The sequence below is a fragment of the Coprinopsis cinerea genome (genome assembly GCF_000182895.1).
Source record: "Coprinopsis cinerea okayama7#130 chromosome 2 map unlocalized cont3.2, whole genome shotgun sequence".
Lineage (NCBI taxonomy): Eukaryota > Fungi > Basidiomycota > Agaricomycetes > Agaricales > Psathyrellaceae > Coprinopsis > Coprinopsis cinerea.
The window spans coordinates 2,943,286-2,962,550 of NW_003307543.1; the positions used below are offsets into that span (position 1 = coordinate 2,943,286).

A 19,265-nucleotide genomic window follows, 5' to 3' on the forward strand; every position below is an offset into this window, starting at 1 on the left:
AAAATTATCAAAGATCAGGCAAACGGGGTATCACAGCCACTCCGGAATCTTCCACAGCGGATGCAATTCCAAAACCAGTCCAAAACAACGCAATCTGATTGGTTGGATGTCTACTAAAAGGCGCTCAACGCCCAAATCTATTGAAGAACGAAACTAAAGCTCGGTCACGGAGACGCAGTCTGACCTAGGGTAGCCAGCTGGCTAGGGGGAATTCTAATCGTAATGTTCTCAACAACATACTCCGAGTCTGCGTACCCGAGTACCACACTGAGTTGTGAACTAGCAAAGTAATTAATAACTGGGGGTAGAATCGAAGTTGTAACAACCACACACCTTTTCAGTCCCTTCACGCGGGACACCTGCGCAGAGTTGAAGTTGGCCAGTCCTCGCCCAACTTCGATCACATCGTCTTCGCTAATCTGCTCCTCCGTATCCTCCTCGAAATGGACACCCTTTGCCGGTGGATGGTCATGGTCATCGCTCGAACTGGCCGCGCTCGATTGCAGTCCGGAAGCAGGAGTCGTTGGTCTGCTCGTATCGTAGGAATTAACGTAGCGCTGCTTCTCTTCTTCAACCTCCTTATCCCCCTCTTTACCCTTCCTCACCGTTATTCGCACCGCCTGGCCAGAGGCAAACGCGCCAATCACACCAACCACACCTGCTGGCAACAACCTCCCTCCAGACTGTCGTTTCGAAAGGACATGGTGTGCTCCAGCATCGATTACCACACTGCCGGCAGGGTATAGGGTATGACTCGTCCACGACTTGAGGTCGCGCAATGGGGTCGAGGAAGCGATGAACACGGTATGTGGTGGGCGAGGTAAAGGAACGGGAGAGGCCGAGCCGCTGCCCGGCTGCGACTCTGGGCTAGCGCGGCCAGAACCTGCCACAGTGGGACTAGACGGTCTGGAGGAGAACTTGCGGAGAAGGGTGTAGCGGTTGTGGTAGTCGACGATGCCTAGGACGTTCTCCGGCTTTTTACTTGAGGTAATGATGGTGGTTACGCCAGCTGCAGATGCTATTTCTGCTGCGATGAGTTTGGTCTCCATCCCGCCTGTACCGAGGCTGGACCCCAACGTCGATGTACTAACTGAAGGGCACCGTTCAGAACGGAATGCAAAATGATGAGATGGGATGCGCACCTTGAGCACGAATTTCAGAAATCGATTTAACCTCCTCAATTTGTTTTGCATCTGGGTCCTTTCGTGGATTGCTGGTGTACAGTCCGTCTACGTCCGTAAGAAGGAAGAGATAATCTGCGTGGATCATGGAGGAAGTGATGGCTGATAAGGTGTCGTTGTCACCAAATTTGATTTCCTGTTTATCTGTAAGTCTGGGCAGGATATACGGATAGAAATCCACGTACGCTAACAGACACGGTATCGTTTTCGTTCACGATGGGAACGACACCCATCGAGAGCAGCTCCTTGAGGGTGTTCACGGCATTGAGGTATCGTGTTCGCTGCAGAGGATATGAGCTGAATCACGGTGAGGGCGTAGCATCGAAGCCTACGTCGGAGATGTCGCCTCTGGTGAGTAGAACTTGCGCAATAGGTTGCTCGAATTGTCCGAACAAATTGTCCCAGAGGGCGATCAGCCTCCCCTGTCCAATAGCCGCCAAAGCCTACCAGGACAGATCGGTTAGTTCAACCGCGAAGAAGACTTGAACAGCGACTCACTTGCTTCTTCGCTAGTCCTTTTGGCCTCCGCGGCAAGCTCATCCGTTGCAGGCCAACACCGATGGCACCAGAACTAACCAACACGACCTTGTGCCCAAAGCTCCTCAACCGAACGACGACCTCGACCACCGACGCCAGCGTCGAGAGTAAAGGCTGATGGGTCGTCTCATGGACAATGGACGATGTGCCTGAAGCCAAGACGTCAACGAAGAGCCTAAACGTAGTCTGTCGAAGAACATACCGAGCTTGATGACGATCGTGCACGGTGGACCGTGTTTGCTGCGCGCCATGAGGCCTAAATCCTGTGACATCTTGAAGATTTTTCGCAACGATTTATATATCGGATATTGTCAGGTCAGTTTCGGGTGAATTATCTTTGATTTGTCGAGAACAGTGACGATTGGGGTCTATCAGAGGGTGCTGTAACAGGCTGTAACCAGTCCAAAACGATTCAGGAATCCATTTGTGGAGATCTTCCGGATTCCGTTCGTGATGTAACAGCCTCTCCGAAATCACCACGTTTATTCCGAGCAAATGCCTCTTCCTGGCACTTTATTTTCTTCTGTACAGATGTACTCGGAGTTCATGAAACTGAGGGTCAAAAGCGAAGCTTCTGGTGGATGAAAAAGACGAGCAAGTAGACAACAGCAGTCCTGCTTTAGCAGCCTCGCCGACATGCCGGTCGTTCAGGGTTCCCACGGCGGGGTCGGCGCCCACAATCACCCACTTTTTTCTTCCACCAACCGCCAAGGTTGCGTGTTTGGAGCGGAAAGAATGTGCTATTTCAGGACTTCTTCGAAGATCTAAACAAAGGAATCCAAATCCAGCAATCATACGCAAAAAATAATACTCTTGGTCTTCCGTTTTGAGCGCGAAATTTGGGCTCTGGGTGTCCGACTAGGCTTACCGGGAAACTGGGGTCCAAACGAGATGAAACGTTTGGGCTTCGATGACGTTGGTCTCGCGCCTCGTTGGCATGCAGGAGGCCCTTGGCGGAGGACCCCCCAATACCTCGATAAAGGCCCGATACAGGTTCCCGGTCTCCCGTCCGGAGCAAAAATCTCGAATTTGGAGTTCCTGTCCGGGCGTTTATCAGGCCTCGCGCCTCAGAAACCGCAAAAAATGTCCGGGTGCGGCGCTCGTTTCGCAAATTGGCGTTTTTTTTTTCCGCCGTTGAGGCCAAAAATGCCAATTTTGTCCGGGATTTCACTGGCCTTGCGGCCTCAAAATTCCCTTTTCTGTCCGGATTTGACCTCCAGCCTGTCCCCAAAACCTGAAAATCCTGTCCGGAATCCGCTCGGACCTTCGTCGAGATTTTGGGGGGTCCTCTTGGCGGTGGTCTGGACGGGTGTCCATTCGCGCTGCCATCTGATACTCTCCACTGGCGGGCATTCAGAAGTCGGCGCTTATTTGGAGGAGTGGAGTCGGAGGTACACAAATGCACGTTCCATCTTTCAGGGCCGTTTACTCGGTGTTGCTGTACGTACTTTGCACACCTTCAGAACTTCTAGACAGAAAGAAAGGTAGGTCACCGGTTGAAATGAACTGCCAAGTTATTACCCCAATGACCGAATTAAAGCAGCATGCCTCCCGAACGAGGCACGATCTCGCATTTGAACGGGACAAATTTCCTACATCCCATTTTCAGCGAGGCATCAGGATCGTCCCTTTCGTTTAGAGCGGAAAGTGAGAACGGAAGAACCGCACTTATGGCATCAGCGCCGAGGTGATCTCTAGTTTCAAGGGTTTCCCTCCTTGCTCTTCGCGTGCGTTGAAGATGGATAGGCGGGACGCAGTCATGTAGAGGAGCGAGTCGTGGCTTAGATGTCGGCCTGGGCCAATCGTCTGATAGACGTCAGGACGAATATCACGTATGGGGGATAGGAAGGGCGTACCGACGACCACAGCCAAATGCAGCGACGTCTGGATCGAAGCCCGCCGCCCTCATGAATGTCGACGCCCTTACCAGGGGTCCGGCAGGAAAGTGGTTCCTTTCGTCTGCAAGTTGGCTTTCCTATCAGCAACTGCACTGGTAAAACGCAACAGAACTGGATCTCACCATCGCATCATTGAAAGGCCTATCTCGAGAGAATACGAAGTGATCTCTGCGCATCGCCGAAGATACTCTTGCCACCCGGCTCCAGGAGCCAAGAGGGAATGTACTTGAGGACACCACGTACTGGTTCAGCATTCGCGCTTCCCAGATGCTTTCTCGTTCAGGGTGAAACCATCCGGTTTTCCAACGGGTTTTGGCGTGCTTTGGTGCGACCAGGTGATCAATCAGCTATTCCTATACGGTAGTGCGCGACCAGATATCCGTAAGAAGTCAGATGGAATTTCGCCAACCGGTGCGGTTTAGGCACGCTGATAACTTGCTTGCGAGAACCGAGAGGAATCGGTTTACTGGGGTCCATTGGAACTTCTGAAGTTGCTACATTCATCCTGATCCAAGTTATTCCTTTGAAGTAAGTACAGCGAGGTTCTGGCGTGGCAGCGCGTGAGTGAAACAGTAATCCATGCTGCGTGTGGTGGGCTCACCTCGAAACGCTTCTACGAAGCTACTGTCTAGAGACACGGCGTAAAAACTCTGTTAGGAGTCGAGTACGATGGCCTGTCTGGTGCCTGGCCATGAGTTTATCCTCGCGAACAAAGACTCGATTCATTGGACAAGATAATCGTTCTCCCGTCTGGTTCACGAGACTGGCTGCGACCCGGTCTGGTTCTCGAAGATATATCACGAAGGGGGCGTGTATGTACCAAGGCCTCTTGCAGACAGCGCGGTTCGGGTGTTCACAACGTCCACAGGTCTTCTGAGAAGTAGGCAGATTGCCTTGGGCGTCCATCATCAACCCTGCGAGTCTCTTGGAGAAAAAGGTCGGGCACTTACCGATTCACGACCTTGCCCGCCTTTCTTCGAAGCTCAAACAAAGCCTGGAAAGGGGGATTCTTGAAGAAACACCCTCATCTTGTCCCCAGAGGCGAAATAACTGGCAGAAGAGCCGCGACCATCCCTTTGCAACGCTGGTATAGATGCAGGGGTTTCTCAAGCGCTGCCTTGTGTTTGTGGGTATAAGCTGCGCAGCTCGTTGTTGGCGACCTGTAGCTAGCGGTAATCAGACATTGAAAATAAGCCTTGAGGGGCCCTGTAGGATGTTGATGATGGCGGTTGAGGAACAACCTTTGAGCCTCTGAAGCAGTTGGTCGCGCCAAGGCGCGAGGCCCGCCAGTGCCACTCGTTCTACGACCACCATCATCCTCCCAACACGCTCTCGCAAAATGCCCAACATTCACCGCCCAATACATGCCAAAGAAAGAAAAATACTTTTCAGCTCGTAATTCTCGTTTGAAGAGGATTTGAACGTCTTCAAAACTGTGAACGACTGGAAATTTGGGGATCTTCAGTGTGTGGGGCTGGGAGTTTACGTCTTCCTGGAACAGCATTTCAAAGAACCAGGCGGCGATTGGGAATGGTCTTCTCGATAGGAGAATCCCGTGTATATTTCCAACAACTGGGCATGGTAGACACAGGAGGAAAGGGGACAGGGTAGCTGGAGAATCAGAGAGATGGGTCGCCTCGAGGTACGCCCATCACATTTACACGATGTGTGGTTCTTGGCTGACGTTTTTGCAGACTGGAAAGAATTGAGGATTTCTTGAGCATCCGACTTGCTGTCTACGACTGGCTGTTACGGCCAACACCCTCGAAATTGTCGGCCAGAAGCTTATTGGCAAAGCGCAACGTCTCCACTCTCCAGGTGCTGCTCAATGGATTGGCGAGGGTGTCGAACGCCGAAGGTCATTGCCTGTTGACGAGTGGCGATGGCACAGTTGGCCACTGCGACAAGCGTTTTGGTGGATGCAAACTCGTGGGGTCTTGCTTTCGAATGAGCCTGGATGACCTCTGGTCAGCCACCGGTACGGTGTAACCTTCTCCAGGTCCTGGTTAGGTGCGGGTTCCCTTCTCCGGCTTCTGACGACATGACTGACGATCTCTTATTAGTTTCATACTCCGTACAAGTATAATTACACCCACCCTAGCGCACTGCTTCCTAGGGAACCAGTCATGCATTATTCCACATGGGTTTTCGCGAGCAGACCCTTCCAACTGGCGAACGAGGGGGATGCTGCGGATCCCATTTGTTCTGTATTCCCTGTGACCATCCATCGTTCCTCGTCTCGGTCAGTTGACCGAACTGACATCTTCCGTGTCACGTCCAGAGGCGACTACATCGACAGCACATTCCTCTTCTTCCAACTGTCGACGTCGGACCCGTCACCCCAGCACATCCCAACGATAGGCCATCTGTGGACTGAACCAGTGTCAGGGAATCCCCCAGGCAAAGTCGATCCGGCACGCATATCAGTTAACAACCACCTTTCCCGCCAATTAACCCTCGGTCGTAGACGTGCGTCCGACGAAGCATCGTCCAGCTGAAACGACATCGTCCTTGGTTACTCGAGATCACAACAAATATACCCAGCTGCACCATGCCCAAGCTTTCGACTGGGATCCCGTAAAGCAGCTTTGGCGACTCGCCCAATGGTGGTGCCGTAACACTGGCAGACCAGGAGTGGTCCTCCCCAGACCAGCAAGGGAATTGTAGAAGCGAGGAGTGAACAGCGGTTGGACTGGATGGACATCGCAGACAAGAGGCTCGACCATAGCTCCAGCACGACATGCACCTCGCAATTGGATGTCCGGGTTCAGGGGCTCGGACACCAACCTCCCAATCTCGTCATTTATTGCATTCCACAGAGGTCGTATGTGGAGGACGGTGTGCAGGGAAGAGAACTAGATGGGCAGTTTCCATGAGCCGTGGGGTCGTCTCGTCATTGGTGGTTGGGCGTCCGCTCCCTCCTCGCATAGCGGGCACCGGGGACGAAGCACCTTGGGGTCACGATTGCAACAACGATGGTCGTCGTGTAGCTGCCAGTGGATAGCTGGCAGAAGGGGCGATGGGAAAGTGGGCGTGGGTTGGGAATTGGGCGGTACATGGGCTTCTGCTGTCGAGAGGTTGGTCAGGTGGGCCATCGAGCAGCCAGAGCATTACGCACCTCGACCTCCCAGTAGCAGCCATGCCACTGTTGTCCCCAGCCATCCCTCGCCATATACCGCCTCAACGATCCAATCGTTCTACCCAAGCACCCCGCGGCCTACAAGCGCCCATCGACGAGGACGACTGTTCGCGAACGGCCGTGTGGTCGAGTCGGTTGTGTTCGAGAAAGACGTGGTCGCCGACGAGCTGGAAGAGGGATACGCGGACGATGGTGGGGACTAGAGTCGACGTTGGCGAGAACTGGCTTGGCTTTGACCGAGTCGAGGGCTTGACGTTGAAACTCTGCTGTGTTGTTCTTCTTCGCTTGAGCCTTGTCTCTATGTAATGCCAATTGGTTCTGGTCTTTGTGACTGGCTGGGAAGACAACCAAGACGTACCGCCACTGTGTTCGACCAGCCCACTTGTCCTGGAGGTTTCGCAACGACTGTGCCGTGAAGCGTTACAACGTGGTTATAGGAGGTGACACTCCCCCGCGATGACAGTTCCTTGATGCTTCTACGCCGGTGATTTCCAACATTACCCACCTCAAGGGCTTATGTTTTTTCCTCTTCCAACGGTGCTTCGAACGGGAAATTACACGGGTCATTCATCTTCGAACTTCGAAAGAGATTGACCTGACCTTTCGTTCAGGTCATCAAGACGCAGATGGATATTTCCATTTGCGTTTCGACGGTCAAGCTCGTCCAAACTTAAGGGATCCCGTGTCTCCTCAAAAGACCCTGACGCTCCCTTTCTTTCTTTCCTCTCCCCACTCTCTTTCTGCGCTCCCGCCCTCCTTCGACTCACCCTCCACTGTCTCCTCAAGGCTACACTACGAACTAAAGACTACAACGACAATACAAGCAACACAATCAATTTTACTACGAGATGTCCCTTGGCCCCCTTCGAGTACCGCCATCCTTCTTCCTGAGCATCTCGGATGCGCGTGGAAAGGTGGAACTAAAGGACAGTTATCCCGCATCTCGTCGGGATGTAGTCATCCCGCTCGCACCTCTTCCCAATCCAACCATATCTGCAGCAAGCTCCCTCCCGCCTCGTCTTCGCCGTCCACATCCGTCGGTGAGTCGCCTCATGTCCATGCGGAACGCGTGCTGAGTCTTTGAAAGCCTGTAACAGAGCCATCCAACATCGCACAACCACTGAATGTCTCCTACAGCGTTCAATACATCGTAAGTCCTTCCGTCGTTGGACTGATGGAACTGGCTCACGATTTCGTTCAGGACACCAATGTCTCTCCGCACGACCCATCGGCGCGGCGAAGCTTGACACCCACTCCCTACACGAAGTACGGATCGCTTTTCGAGGTTCGTCACTATTGCGCTTGCGGTCGAGTGTCTTCCAACGTCCGTTCACACCTAACAGTCTTCGGGTTGCACAGATCTTGTGGAGGATTTACTCGATGATTCGGAGGATGGTGCTCCGCCTCTGCAGGCTTCATTGAGGAATTAGCGCTGAGAATTCTCGCTCACACCTGGATCTTGCAAAGGTTGCTTGATTCCTTGGTGTCTTCGTTGTACATTATTCCTTTACTATATCTTCTTGTCTTCGCGCCTTGATTTCTTGTCGCCTTCTGTGGTTTCGTTCGGTCCCAGATGATCACACAGGTCACTCACGTTACATCTCATTCAAACACGGACAGTTCTTCATGCACATAACGATTCTTGCTTCATTTCTTCACTCCATAGTTGACTCTTGAGTCTTGCTTGTACAATAGATGGCTTGATGCCTTCCGCCTTCGTCCTTCGAGTTCCTTCACGCTCTTGTAGAATTTTCATGTACATACTCTTCTTCTTGCACATACTCTTCTTCCTCTTCTTCTATGGTCTTCCGTCTTCTGTCTTGCCCTCCTATTCTCTGTCTTGGAGCACGCAAAGATTTAGGTTAGACTTCAATTGTATATTGTAATGGGTCAGTAAAGTAGGGGTGCGCCTAGCGGTGAGGTGGGTAACCATCGAATAGGTAAGTGAAGGATGAGAGGGGGATTCGGGAAAGGGGGCGCTGGTCATCGTCGTCGACAACGACCAAGGCGATGTTTGTTGAATGGAGAGGAGCGGGCGGGAGCAGAGGTGATGGCGGTGGGGAAGAAAGAGGCGGGGCGCGTCGGTGGGCGGGATGACCACGTCATCACCCAATTCAAACTCCGCGACGGTCTGTGCGTGGAATTAGCCTGAGGGTGTGGCTTGGCCGGCGCTTACTATATGGCGCTCGTTTTCGAAAAGCGCTTTCGAGAGCCCAACTGGTGTTGTGCGTGGCTGCCGAAACGCCAATAGACGATGTTTTCTGTAGGGAACAAGGCTTATAATTGATGTCATCCGAAGGTATCAATGTGAATGAATTCCTTGGCCTCCGCCTACGAGTGGCCGCCTAGCCCAAATTCCATAGCTCGAGAAAGGTGCGAGTCGCGCTTCATGGGCTGTGGGCTTGTTTGTGCTGCAAGTGTATGTTCCCTAATGATCGGATAGCACTGGATGTCTACGCACTAACACTTCAGTCCCTGATTTAAATAACGATTGTGGGTATATGTTTACGCTCCCGCACTCGGAGTTGCCCACTTCCTTGACTATCGGGAGGGTCGCTAATTGTAACGATTTCTTGTCCATCTTTCTTGCTATCCTGCGGAAGTACCCACCGCAGAGTTATTGGTGCCACCGTATTGCCGATGAAACAGATAGGGCCTTTTTTGGACCTACATGGAGTTGCACGCTAAGGTATAAGTCTTTCAAATTGGAGTCGAATTCATTGCGCTGGTTCGCATCTTACTGTTCCCAACTTCTACAAACCCGTGGTAAGCAAGATTTTACTTGCACATCTATATCTCTGGACTAACGCGACGTCTGCCAGTCTGTTGGCTGGTCCAACTACTTCACTTTCACAGTTCACTTCACCCACTGCACTCACAATGCCGACTTCCCGAAAGCTCACTACATTCGTTCGGTTGTTCCTTCTCATATGCATTGTACAATCACTGGCCGCTCCAGTTCCACAAGTTAAACTTCCCAAGTTTGTAAGTGCCATGTTGTTGACCTTTGGCGTCCAAGCTGAGAAAAGGAATGTGCAGACTCTAGGGGCCGGAAAGGATGACAAGGGGAAAGGACGCGCCGTTGACTCAGACTCAGGCTCAAGCTCAGGTCCAAGCAGCTCGGTAGTCGGAACACTGACTCGTTCCTCCCAAATCATCTCCGATCCAAATGCCTTCGACACAAAGTCCGAGTCCTCCGAGTCCTCCGAGTCCTCCAATTCAGCCCCCTCGCGTCCAGCCAGCTTTGGTATAACCATTGATGATGGTTCAGGGCCTAAACTTACCCCGCCTACAACGCCTCCGCATGAAAAAGATGGTTATATCAGTGATGGGTCGACAACGGCTGACCATGGCCATGTACCACCATCGTCAGGGCCGTCGTCTAGTTCGCCAGCGGGAAATGTCAAGACAGGAGCATCTGGGTCAAGTGTGAGTGCTCAAATATAGAGATATTCAATCTCATAAGTACGCTGGCTGAACCGAAACAGGGATCTGGAACATCGGAGACGCCAGACGCCGCAAAGCCCGGATCGGTGAGTCCCAGCAGGCGAAATTCGAGCATTGGAATAAAAACTTACATTTCTCAATAGAGCAAGGGTAAGGAGCCTCAGGGATCCAAGGCCCAGTCGACGTCGAAGGTAAGCTTTTCAATAAAGGATCATATGGACATGAAATTGAGAGTCGTATTTTCGATATCCAGGGAAATAAGCCCAAGAAAGATGATGACCCTAGTAGCAGGGGTGGTGGTGCAGCGGTACGCGCCCAGGTGCACGAGTTACTTCCCTACCAATGCTGACATCTTATCCAGGCATCTGGCTCAGGTACCAGCCGCAAGGTAAGGCTCTTGAGCTACCAGAAATATATGACATTGAGCCTCTTGACTAACCTACGCCACTTTCAGAAGTAGAACAGTCCTGGTAATGGAACGAACAAGAGTGTGGTGCTGATGAACGGAAGGAATTTAAGTGGAGAGGCGCTTGTATCACGTACTCGGATACGGGATAGGGTACATTTTTCTCGTACTAGGATCGCTGAAGGTCAAGTTAGTGACCTAATAAACGCGGCATACTTCCCTGAACGGGGGACAATGTCGCATTTGTACGGGATAATTTTCCTACAAGTTCACGCGTCAGTTTTCTGTCTGGAGAACGTGACATGACTGGACCAGTCCCGGGCAATCGGAGTAAGGCTTGACGCAGTGGAAATGCATCGACGTGGGTGAAAAATAACCGGCATCGTATCATACCTTAGCAGGGAACGTTGGATTTCGAGCTGAATCGCAAGGATAGGACGTGTGCATGAGCAGAGATGTCAACCAGGCGTAGAGGCGACTTCACTGAGCTCCTAGCCCTCGTGAGGTCTTTGGCGGGTCGTTATACAACCTGACTGTGCCGATCTAGAGTTGACTTTACTGTGAAACGCGTGGTCAGCACTCACTGTGCCTAGGTCAAATACAAAGAGTATTCACCTTCCATTGCAGATACTGAGATAACACAGGTATCCAGGTTCTTGTTCGAAAAGCCAACTCAGAATTGGATAACCAGGAGCATTTGTGCTTGGTCTTCGGCTAGTTCGCTGCATTCTCTCTGGTCAGAGCCTAGAAAACGTGCATCCAAGGCGTTGGAGGACATTGAGGGTAAAATTGCCGTCGAAGCTGCGGATGGCCGCAGCCGCGTGATGGTGGTCGGGGGGAGAGGGTCGCGACGCCAAGACAACTTGGTCTCGAGCGTCTTGACCACCACCACACACGACGGTCTTGCTACTATTTCGACATTCGATTCTGTTCACAGCGACAAACAACGACGAAAACGGTTTTCTTGAATGGCGAGCAAGACCCTGACCTGGTCGGCATTCACTCCGTGGCGAAATGACACCATTGAAGTTTGCCAATGCCTTCGTGCTTGACGGATCGCTGCTGCACAATACGCACGCAAAAGGGCCGGATTCTGGAAGATATTGGAGCACATTGCAGATGAAAAGCCATATATTCCTCTCTTAATACCGAAGGAACCAGTAGAGGGAACAAGGGAGAAGATAAAGATCTGGTATGTGGTACCCAGGTCAAGCTTTTGACTTGTAGCCATTGCTGACTGCGCTGGCACCGACGTTCTCTTCAGAGCCTCCAAAGACCCCAGAATGTTGAGTCAATCGCCAGACGCCTCGTGTTACCCGTCGAGACTCGAAACCCCTACCTCCAGCGACGTGTTCGTGACAACGCGGCGCGCTGCGGCGCTCGGAAACGCGCTTCAGCGCCATTGGAAAGGAGTCGCGATGGCTGGAACCAACACCTAGTGGCTGATGGTCAATACTGAGCTATTCTGTCCACCAGAAACAGTACAACCGCCCCGTTCTTCCTGGCGGTTCGCAGCCAGCGCTTGTTTTCCTGCATCGCTTCTTATCAACGTACGACCAAGGCGTGCCACCCTCCACCACCTCCCGCAGGACTTGCCCAGCGTTGATGGCGACTTTCCGTCAGTCGGCCTAGCTGGCTGATGTCTCCCTGCCATCCATACGTTCGCCTCACCAGCAAAAGTTTCCACCCATCCGTGACCCCTCCAGTCGCACCCGATCATCAGGTGCAGCGACACCTCAAACGATGCTGGCTGATATCGCGCAGCCCAGCACCCAATAAATCCCTCCAGAGATCTTCGGCGAGATATGGTATCCGTTATCACGACAAATCCCGCGCCATCACCCATGTGTCAGCCAAACTCGTCTGTCGTTCCCTGCAGCACCTCGACCGACGGAATCCATCGCCTCTCAGTCTGGTTCTGAAGCGGGATATCAACAGGACGGGCGGTCAACACAGTATGCGGCAGTGAACGCTCCGTCGATGGATGTCTCCAGAAGGATATGAGCCAAGAATTCTGGCTACGAGCTGGATCCACCGGTTTTGGAGGCCACATAGCATTGGCCACTCTCCACCGGCTATTTGCCGGAGGGCGAGGGACAAGGACAAGGATACACCGGTCCCCAGAACCTACTTGCCTCTGCCATACAAAAGCAACACGCCCGGTACAGCGCAGTAACTGCACATTGAAGCACGGAGAGAACGATCAGTCCCGTGCTCGTTCGCCGCACCCTCTCCACCCATAGGCCGGTGGTTCATTCTACCGGCCATAGCTCTCCCAACGGCCCACGCATTGCACTCCACCCAACTCTGCATGTTACACGATTCGAATTGCGGGGGCGACTGCAGGAACAGCGAGAGCCAGTGCGAAGGGATTGGAAGGAAACGGAGGGGGATGGTTGCACTGGTGACTGCCAGCGGTTGACTCGTAGGAGGGAGGGCGTTGCGAATGGGATGTAGCTCGATCCCTTCCTCGAATTGGAACGGTGTTGAATGTTGATGTTGATGGGCTAGGACATTGGGGTTTAGATGACTCGTACGGTAACAGCTTGGGCTCTGCTGTCGAAGAATGTCGGTCATTGGTTGGGTTCCAAGGGAAATAAAGCGTTACTTCTGCAGTCGCTTCAAACTTCAAATGCAGTCCACCATCCTTCCTCTCAACGCTGCGGTCTCCCCGGTCCCAAGTGTAGTGTAGCCACTTGCTGCGTGGCAGTAGAGGGGCTTGTCCTTCGGCCGTTCGCTGTCGTGGTCGTTGTCAAGCCCAAGTAATCGGGTTTTGTGGACGTCTGGCTGCAGGTGGTTGATGAATGGGTAGTGGCTCGTGGGGTTAAGCCGCCGACGAGGTCGCTTAGTGCTGTGACGGTAAACGCGGGGCAGCTAGGTAGTCAGAGAAAGTTGTGGCGAGAACAGAGTTTAAAATGCGACATAAAACGGTGAGGAAAATAGGTGGATCGGAGAAAACACGCACCTTCCGCCGCAAAGAACAACGCCCCGTCGACCCGACAACTGACCGTCGTCCAGTGCTTGAAGAATATCCACCATTGTACAAACGTATTGACGGCCCTGTAGTCGCGGGGGCAGACTTGGCACAGAAAAACAAGGGTTCCCATTTCGCTCCATGACTGCTAAGTAGCCAATTCACCACGGTGCGTAATCAAGTAGGTTGGGGGTCAACATGTCAGCTCACTGAACATGGTTGCAAAGGAAAGGGTGTGCGCGTTTCAAAGTGCTGTGAAATTTGGCATGAGCTTGATGAGGCGTCCTCGTCCTCTCAACTTCGTTTCGACATCACTGGTCTTACGGCAAGTGGTTTTTGCCTGTCAGAGTTTTGTTCTACAGAGTGCTATCTTCTAGAAACCATCACGATATGAAAATGAACGGTGTTCGTCCGTTCATTTTCCTCTCGACACGGTTCTCTATGAACCTGGGGGGGGACCGGACCCGCCCCAATGATTATTTCCATTTTCGTTTGGACGGTCAAGCCTGACCAAACGCGATCCGGGACCTTCGCCAGGCTATAAAAGCCCTGCAGTCCTCCCCTTCCTCCTTTTCATCACCTCTGCCATCCTCTCGTTTCTCTGTTCCAGTCTGTACTCGCCTACGCTACCGTGTAACGACTACAGCTAGGACGGTCAATTCCCCACCGCGGATCTTCTTCATCATGTCCATGCCGCCGCATACCCCACCCTCATTTACATTGAGGTTGATGGATGCTAATGGAAGGATGTCGATTAGGGACCCTCATCGCGCTTCCCGCAGGGAGCTTCTTTTGCGCCTCACTTCTCCTGCTACCACCGCCGCCGCCCAACATGAACCACCCACCACCCTGCCACCTCGCCATCGTCGCCATCAGGCACCGGTAAGACTATAGTCGTCTTCCTGTCCGTGGTTTTGCTGACGCCTTTTGAAGCCTCCGGCTCCCGCCACCGATACCGGCAACACGAATGGCAGGGTTGAGTATCGAGCCGAATACGTTGTAAGTTTCCTGTTTTTGGGGGTGCTGGATTTCGTTGCTCACGAACGGGCAAGGACACGCCTCGAGGCGACGATAGAACCGCGCATGGTGCGGCTGAAAATCTTGGCGGGCTTGGTTGGAGTTTTGAGGTGAGTTATCCCAGCTTCCACTTGGTCCCCGGGTGTTGCCTTCATGTGTCGCCGATGTCTGACTGTCGGTCCACTACCCTAGATCATCTTGACGATGTACGCCACCATTAAGAGGGCGGCGATGTACCTCTGGAAGCTGGATTGACCGTTAGCTCGGCAGTTCGGAGGCCCGCGTACTGCTTCCAACGACGGACGTACTCTTTCTTCGGTTCTGGAGACCCTGTACAGTGTTTTCTTTCAAAAATCGCACTGCAGTGCAATGCGTATTCTCCTTCTCATGGACAGTTAGTTATCGAGATCGCTCACTTGTCAAAAAAGCATGTAAGATAGATTGTCTTGTATATTCTCTCTGCCGCCGTTGATAAAATCGCCTGTCGGGCTTGAGGCCATCATTTTGCTGCATCCGGTTGTCGACTTTCTGCAGTGTAGAAGTGTCCCTAAAATTGAAGGCTGGCCTCACGCGGTAGTCATGAGCGACGACGGTTTATTAAATGAGGTCAGTAGCGTAAACAGTTCAGAGCACCTAGGTGGCATTAAATAGGTAGGTAACGCATGTCATACCCTTACAAGTTACAGAGGAACGCCCGAAATGTTGGGAGGGCGCGTTTCTCGACGACGGCAAAGACGGCAGGGACGATGACGAAAGGGACGAGCGGGCGGCGGACAGAGGTGATGGCGGTGGGGACGAAATGAGGGTGAGAAAGAAACTGCCGAAGCGACATGTCTGTTGTCAAAAGTCAGCGGCGCGGGTCCGTGCGTGCGATTGGGCTTGGCGGGCGCTTAACACCCAGCGCTCCGCTCTTTAGGCTGGCCTAGAGCCAATCTGGGCCTGGAGAAGTCATTCTTAAGCTTAGATGGCTATCTCCCTCTCTTCTAGCACAGCGATTTTAAATGACACCATCTCGTATTCAAGGACTGTGTCTTATGGTTCAATAAGCGCCCGTTTAAGCGAATATGGATCCTGGTGGTGGGTTGCTGTTGTAGCATTACTACCACAATACGAAGGTCTTTCGCTTAAACCTATAACGCTTGATACTGATTACTGATTGTGCAATCTACGACTGCTGGACCAGAAGGCTATGTTCCCCCATCCGAAGTAGTCCCATAGTCGACTTGTATGGGCACCCTGTGTGCAACTGTCTGTCCGTGCGCGGCCTTCAACGCTCATCTAAAAACTTCACTCTGACATCTTTCTGATTCATCTTTACCCCAATGACTGAGCGCTCATGTAGAAACTGCTTACAGGATAGCTTTTTTCGCGCCCGTGCGCACACAGTATCAGGAAGAGCGGACATAGTCGCTGATTTGCATAACTATCCTTGGTTCATAGTAGACGTCAATTTCGGAGCGATCACTCTTTTATATTGCGTTGTTGACATCACAACATGGTAGAAGTGTCAAAGAACATCACGGCATGTACACCGCACGTCTACAAAGTGCACAGCAACGACCCAGGGAGACCCACAGAAAAAGACGTTAAAAGGGATCGCCAGGTCGACACTGGTTCCTTGTGCGCTGGTTCGCATCCCATTCTTCCGTCTACGTACCCTGGTTGGTACCCGTATTTCAACTCGATCTCACACCAACCCTTCGACTTGGATCATTCCCCATTCCGTTATTCCTAGTGTATCATGAACAGCAAGCTCGTCCTCCTCGCAAAGTTCTTGATTGTAGCTCTCGTAGCTCAATCATTGGCTTTACCAATTGTAGGAGCATATCTCACTCTATCGTGGGACTTTATGATTCTCATGTACCAAAATCGCAGGATGTTTACACATTCGGGAGAAATGCGCTAAGATCCCGGGCCTACTATAGGACCAGCAAGCTTCCCGGGCGTCTGCTTCCCAGACAAGGATGGAGTGAGCTCAATTTTGAGCGTCCAGAAACACCCCCTGTACCGCCACCATCGCCTCCACCAATGCAACCCCTTAGCCCCCCTCCCTGGCACCGTTTAAGAAGAGCACAGACCCTACCAAACCTTGCAAGTGAAGCTCAGTCCAACCAGGCGCCGCCACCCGGAACGCAGGGAAGTCAAACAAACGTTGCATCGGGCTCTGGAAGTCAAGCTCAGCAGCCAAACCAGCCTCCACGGCCTGCGCCTGGAACACAGCGGAACCAGGCAAACGTTGGATCAAGTTCCGGAAGCGGAAGCGAAAGTCAGGCTTCAGGCTCAAGACCACCTGCACCAAATCGACCTATTCCGCCGACACCAGGAGCTCCCCAAGGCCAGGGGTCGGGAAGCCAAAACCAGGCGTCAGGCTCAAGACCACCTGCACCGAATCGACCGGTTCCTCCGGCACCAGGAACTCCCCAAGGCCAGGCGTCGGGAAGCCAAAACCAGGCGTCCGGCTCAAGACCACCTGCACCGAATCGACCGGTACCGCCGGCACCAGGAACTCCCCAAAGCCACGGGTCGGGAAGCCAACCATCGCACCTCCAGGTAAGTCAACTGTTCCTTGTCGCTGGTACCTTGTCTGACGCGTATCCTGTGCGATCCGTTGGCAGGTTGGAAGTAGCAGCAACGCAAGCGGGAGCGGGTCAAGCCAGGCTCCACAGCCTGCACCTGGAACACAGCAGAACCAGGCAAACGTTGCATCGAGCTCCGGAAACCAAAATCAGGCATCGCACCTCCAGGTAAATTCACTGTCCCTCGTCGGTACTTTGTCTGACGCATATCCTGTGCGTGCGATCCGTCAGGCTGGAAGTAGCAGCAACGCAAGTGGAAGCGGGTCGCAAACCGCCCAGGCTGGGAGCAACAGCAACGGGAGCGGTAGCGGATCGCAAAATGCTCAGGCCGGGAGCAGCAGGACCGCTATCATTGACTCGATACGTCGATCTAAGGTGGTTAGAAAAGTTAAATCAATAGGATCCTTCTTCAATGACAAAAAGAAAGATGACCAACCGCCTCCACCACCACCGCCTGCTGCAGGGGTATGTTTCTCTCTTGTCCGCGACACATACCTCCACTGAAGCCAACACTTTGTTCGTCGTCGACTCGTCGATAGGGTGCCCCTGCAGCGTCGGGATCTACGACAACAACTAAATCCAGGGGTATGTCCGGAGGTGCACCGAGGTCCAAAGGCATGCCATCCGCGGCGAAGTCAAAGCCCAAGGTACACGCGAAGCAACCGAACGGTGCGCAGAATAAGGCAGGTCCGCTGGCCAACTTGGGTAAAAAGGCGACGGGTGTTGTGGCGAAAGCTTTGAAAGGTGTCAGCAAGGGGACTGCCAAGAATGCTCCTGCTCCTAAGCAAAAACCTCCCCAGAACAATCTGAAAGCGCAACCCCCCAAGGTCAGTTAGATTCCTCTTGACACCGATGAATAAATGACTGACTAGCACGGACAGGGATCCGGAAGGAGGAAGTGAATGTTTGAGTCGAGCGGATGTACGATAGTCGCTTTGTCGTCCGTATTAAATGTCAACGCAGTGCGAACGGGAAACATACAGGCCCAAGTCCGAACAGATAGCAAGATCGTGAATTAGCACATACACACAGACAACATGGTATACAAATAGACTACTCGAACAAGGGTGAAATTAAGCCAGGTAAGAGCGATGAGATCTGAGGCAGGGTTAGGGCCTGCGAGCAAAGCGAGGTAATGCTAGACTTGCGATAGGGTTTGTGGTGAGCGTTCAAAGATTGATGTTGATGGGCGTGCATCCAAGGGCGATGATGCCGTCTAGAGGGAGAGTTCGTAAGACACGAAAGGCTCGACGAAAAGGGCTAGCTACTCACCGAAACTGTTATCAGTGCAGCAAACAGTTTGGGCGTCGCTACGTGAATGCGTGGAAGCATCAGCGGATGTGGTCCCAGAGTTACAGAGCGGCCTTACCAGGAATTGCTGCCAATACCCAAAACATTGACGGTGTTGCAGGTCAAACCAACCTTGCCGGTGAGTTGCTTGACGTCGACGTCGAAGACGGAAAGGAGCTGGTTGTATGGGGCGTCGAGCTGATTGGTCTCCTTAACGTCGTTGCAGCATTGGACTTGACCGCCATTGCATTGCACATATTCGACGTCTTGTGGGGTGGGGACAGCGACAGCGGCGGCGAAGAGGGCGAAGGCGAAGAGAGCAGAAGTAAAACGGGCCATCATCGTGAAATCAAATTGGGTGGGTGGTTTGAACGCGAATGAGAGAGGTGTGCGAGTGGGGTTTGTGAACCTGAGTTCTGAGGTTTTCGAGGGCTGGGATAGAGACTTTTATACCCCAGTTTCGGGCCCATGCACCTTTCTCTCGAGTCTTGCGTCGTCTATGACTTCAGATCAAAGCCTACACGCATCCAAGCGAATAGCGTAGAAGAAATGAGGTCACTGTTGGGCCAGAGACAAGGCGTACAAGCTCTGAAAATTCCAAGAGCCGAGCTCAAAAGAACAACGAGGCAATACTTTGAATTCGAATTCCAATATGAATATCATTTCCGCTGTCCGAGTTTCGCATTTGAGCGCCCAAGGGCTTCCATTCGACGTCAGTGCGCCACTCAAATTTGGAAAACAATGGCCTGACGATGGAAAAGGTGGAGTAACATTAGCTTTTAGGCTTCACGGGGTTTGAA

General features: G+C 52.5%; 9 protein-coding genes across 9 annotated transcripts; 6 read left to right on the forward strand and 3 right to left on the reverse strand.

Annotated features, from left to right (window-relative positions):
• Nucleotides 1-164: 164 nt before the first annotated feature.
• Nucleotides 165-1,990, reverse strand: CC1G_06076 (glutamate 5-kinase; the record flags this gene model as incomplete). Its single annotated transcript, XM_001839834.1, has 7 exons — nucleotides 165-279; nucleotides 334-1,090; nucleotides 1,143-1,317; nucleotides 1,367-1,462; nucleotides 1,514-1,624; nucleotides 1,680-1,867; nucleotides 1,921-1,990. The coding sequence occupies 7 exons, from the start codon at nucleotides 1,988-1,990 to the stop codon at nucleotides 165-167; spliced, it is 1,512 nt and encodes a 503-aa protein (XP_001839886.1).
• Nucleotides 1,991-3,386: 1,396 nt separating this feature from the next.
• CC1G_06077 (hypothetical protein) lies at nucleotides 3,387-4,309 on the reverse strand (the record flags this gene model as incomplete). The annotated part of the gene is made up of 6 exons (XM_001839835.2): nucleotides 3,387-3,524; nucleotides 3,575-3,677; nucleotides 3,860-3,936; nucleotides 4,043-4,161; nucleotides 4,218-4,244; nucleotides 4,285-4,309. 6 exons carry the CDS (start codon nucleotides 4,307-4,309, stop codon nucleotides 3,387-3,389), a joined length of 489 nt encoding a protein of 162 aa, XP_001839887.2.
• Nucleotides 4,310-4,955: 646 nt separating this feature from the next.
• On the forward strand, nucleotides 4,956-6,114 carry CC1G_14002 (hypothetical protein; the record flags this gene model as incomplete). The annotated part of the gene is made up of 4 exons (XM_002911917.1): nucleotides 4,956-5,011; nucleotides 5,311-5,545; nucleotides 5,680-5,858; nucleotides 5,898-6,114. 4 exons carry the CDS (start codon nucleotides 4,956-4,958, stop codon nucleotides 6,112-6,114), a joined length of 687 nt encoding a protein of 228 aa, XP_002911963.1.
• A 361-nt stretch (nucleotides 6,115-6,475) lies between these two features.
• On the forward strand, nucleotides 6,476-6,958 carry CC1G_14003 (hypothetical protein; the record flags this gene model as incomplete). Its single annotated transcript, XM_002911918.1, has 1 exon — nucleotides 6,476-6,958. The coding sequence occupies one exon, from the start codon at nucleotides 6,476-6,478 to the stop codon at nucleotides 6,956-6,958; it is 483 nt and encodes a 160-aa protein (XP_002911964.1).
• A 645-nt stretch (nucleotides 6,959-7,603) lies between these two features.
• CC1G_06078 (hypothetical protein) lies at nucleotides 7,604-8,185 on the forward strand (the record flags this gene model as incomplete). The annotated part of the gene is made up of 4 exons (XM_001839836.1): nucleotides 7,604-7,795; nucleotides 7,843-7,905; nucleotides 7,957-8,040; nucleotides 8,099-8,185. The coding sequence occupies 4 exons, from the start codon at nucleotides 7,604-7,606 to the stop codon at nucleotides 8,183-8,185; spliced, it is 426 nt and encodes a 141-aa protein (XP_001839888.1).
• Nucleotides 8,186-9,749: 1,564 nt separating this feature from the next.
• CC1G_06079 (hypothetical protein) lies at nucleotides 9,750-10,662 on the forward strand (the record flags this gene model as incomplete). Its single annotated transcript, XM_001839837.2, has 6 exons — nucleotides 9,750-10,184; nucleotides 10,244-10,288; nucleotides 10,346-10,393; nucleotides 10,456-10,509; nucleotides 10,564-10,590; nucleotides 10,657-10,662. 6 exons carry the CDS (start codon nucleotides 9,750-9,752, stop codon nucleotides 10,660-10,662), a joined length of 615 nt encoding a protein of 204 aa, XP_001839889.2.
• A 3,604-nt stretch (nucleotides 10,663-14,266) lies between these two features.
• On the forward strand, nucleotides 14,267-14,854 carry CC1G_06080 (hypothetical protein; the record flags this gene model as incomplete). Its single annotated transcript, XM_001839838.2, has 4 exons — nucleotides 14,267-14,464; nucleotides 14,516-14,581; nucleotides 14,635-14,709; nucleotides 14,792-14,854. The coding sequence occupies 4 exons, from the start codon at nucleotides 14,267-14,269 to the stop codon at nucleotides 14,852-14,854; spliced, it is 402 nt and encodes a 133-aa protein (XP_001839890.2).
• Nucleotides 14,855-16,340: 1,486 nt separating this feature from the next.
• On the forward strand, nucleotides 16,341-18,077 carry CC1G_06081 (hypothetical protein; the record flags this gene model as incomplete). The annotated part of the gene is made up of 6 exons (XM_001839839.2): nucleotides 16,341-16,415; nucleotides 16,475-17,149; nucleotides 17,215-17,343; nucleotides 17,407-17,640; nucleotides 17,715-18,002; nucleotides 18,057-18,077. 6 exons carry the CDS (start codon nucleotides 16,341-16,343, stop codon nucleotides 18,075-18,077), a joined length of 1,422 nt encoding a protein of 473 aa, XP_001839891.2.
• A 267-nt stretch (nucleotides 18,078-18,344) lies between these two features.
• Nucleotides 18,345-18,804, reverse strand: CC1G_06082 (hypothetical protein; the record flags this gene model as incomplete). The annotated part of the gene is made up of 3 exons (XM_001839840.2): nucleotides 18,345-18,391; nucleotides 18,448-18,485; nucleotides 18,545-18,804. The coding sequence occupies 3 exons, from the start codon at nucleotides 18,802-18,804 to the stop codon at nucleotides 18,345-18,347; spliced, it is 345 nt and encodes a 114-aa protein (XP_001839892.2).
• Nucleotides 18,805-19,265: the final 461 nt, after the last annotated feature.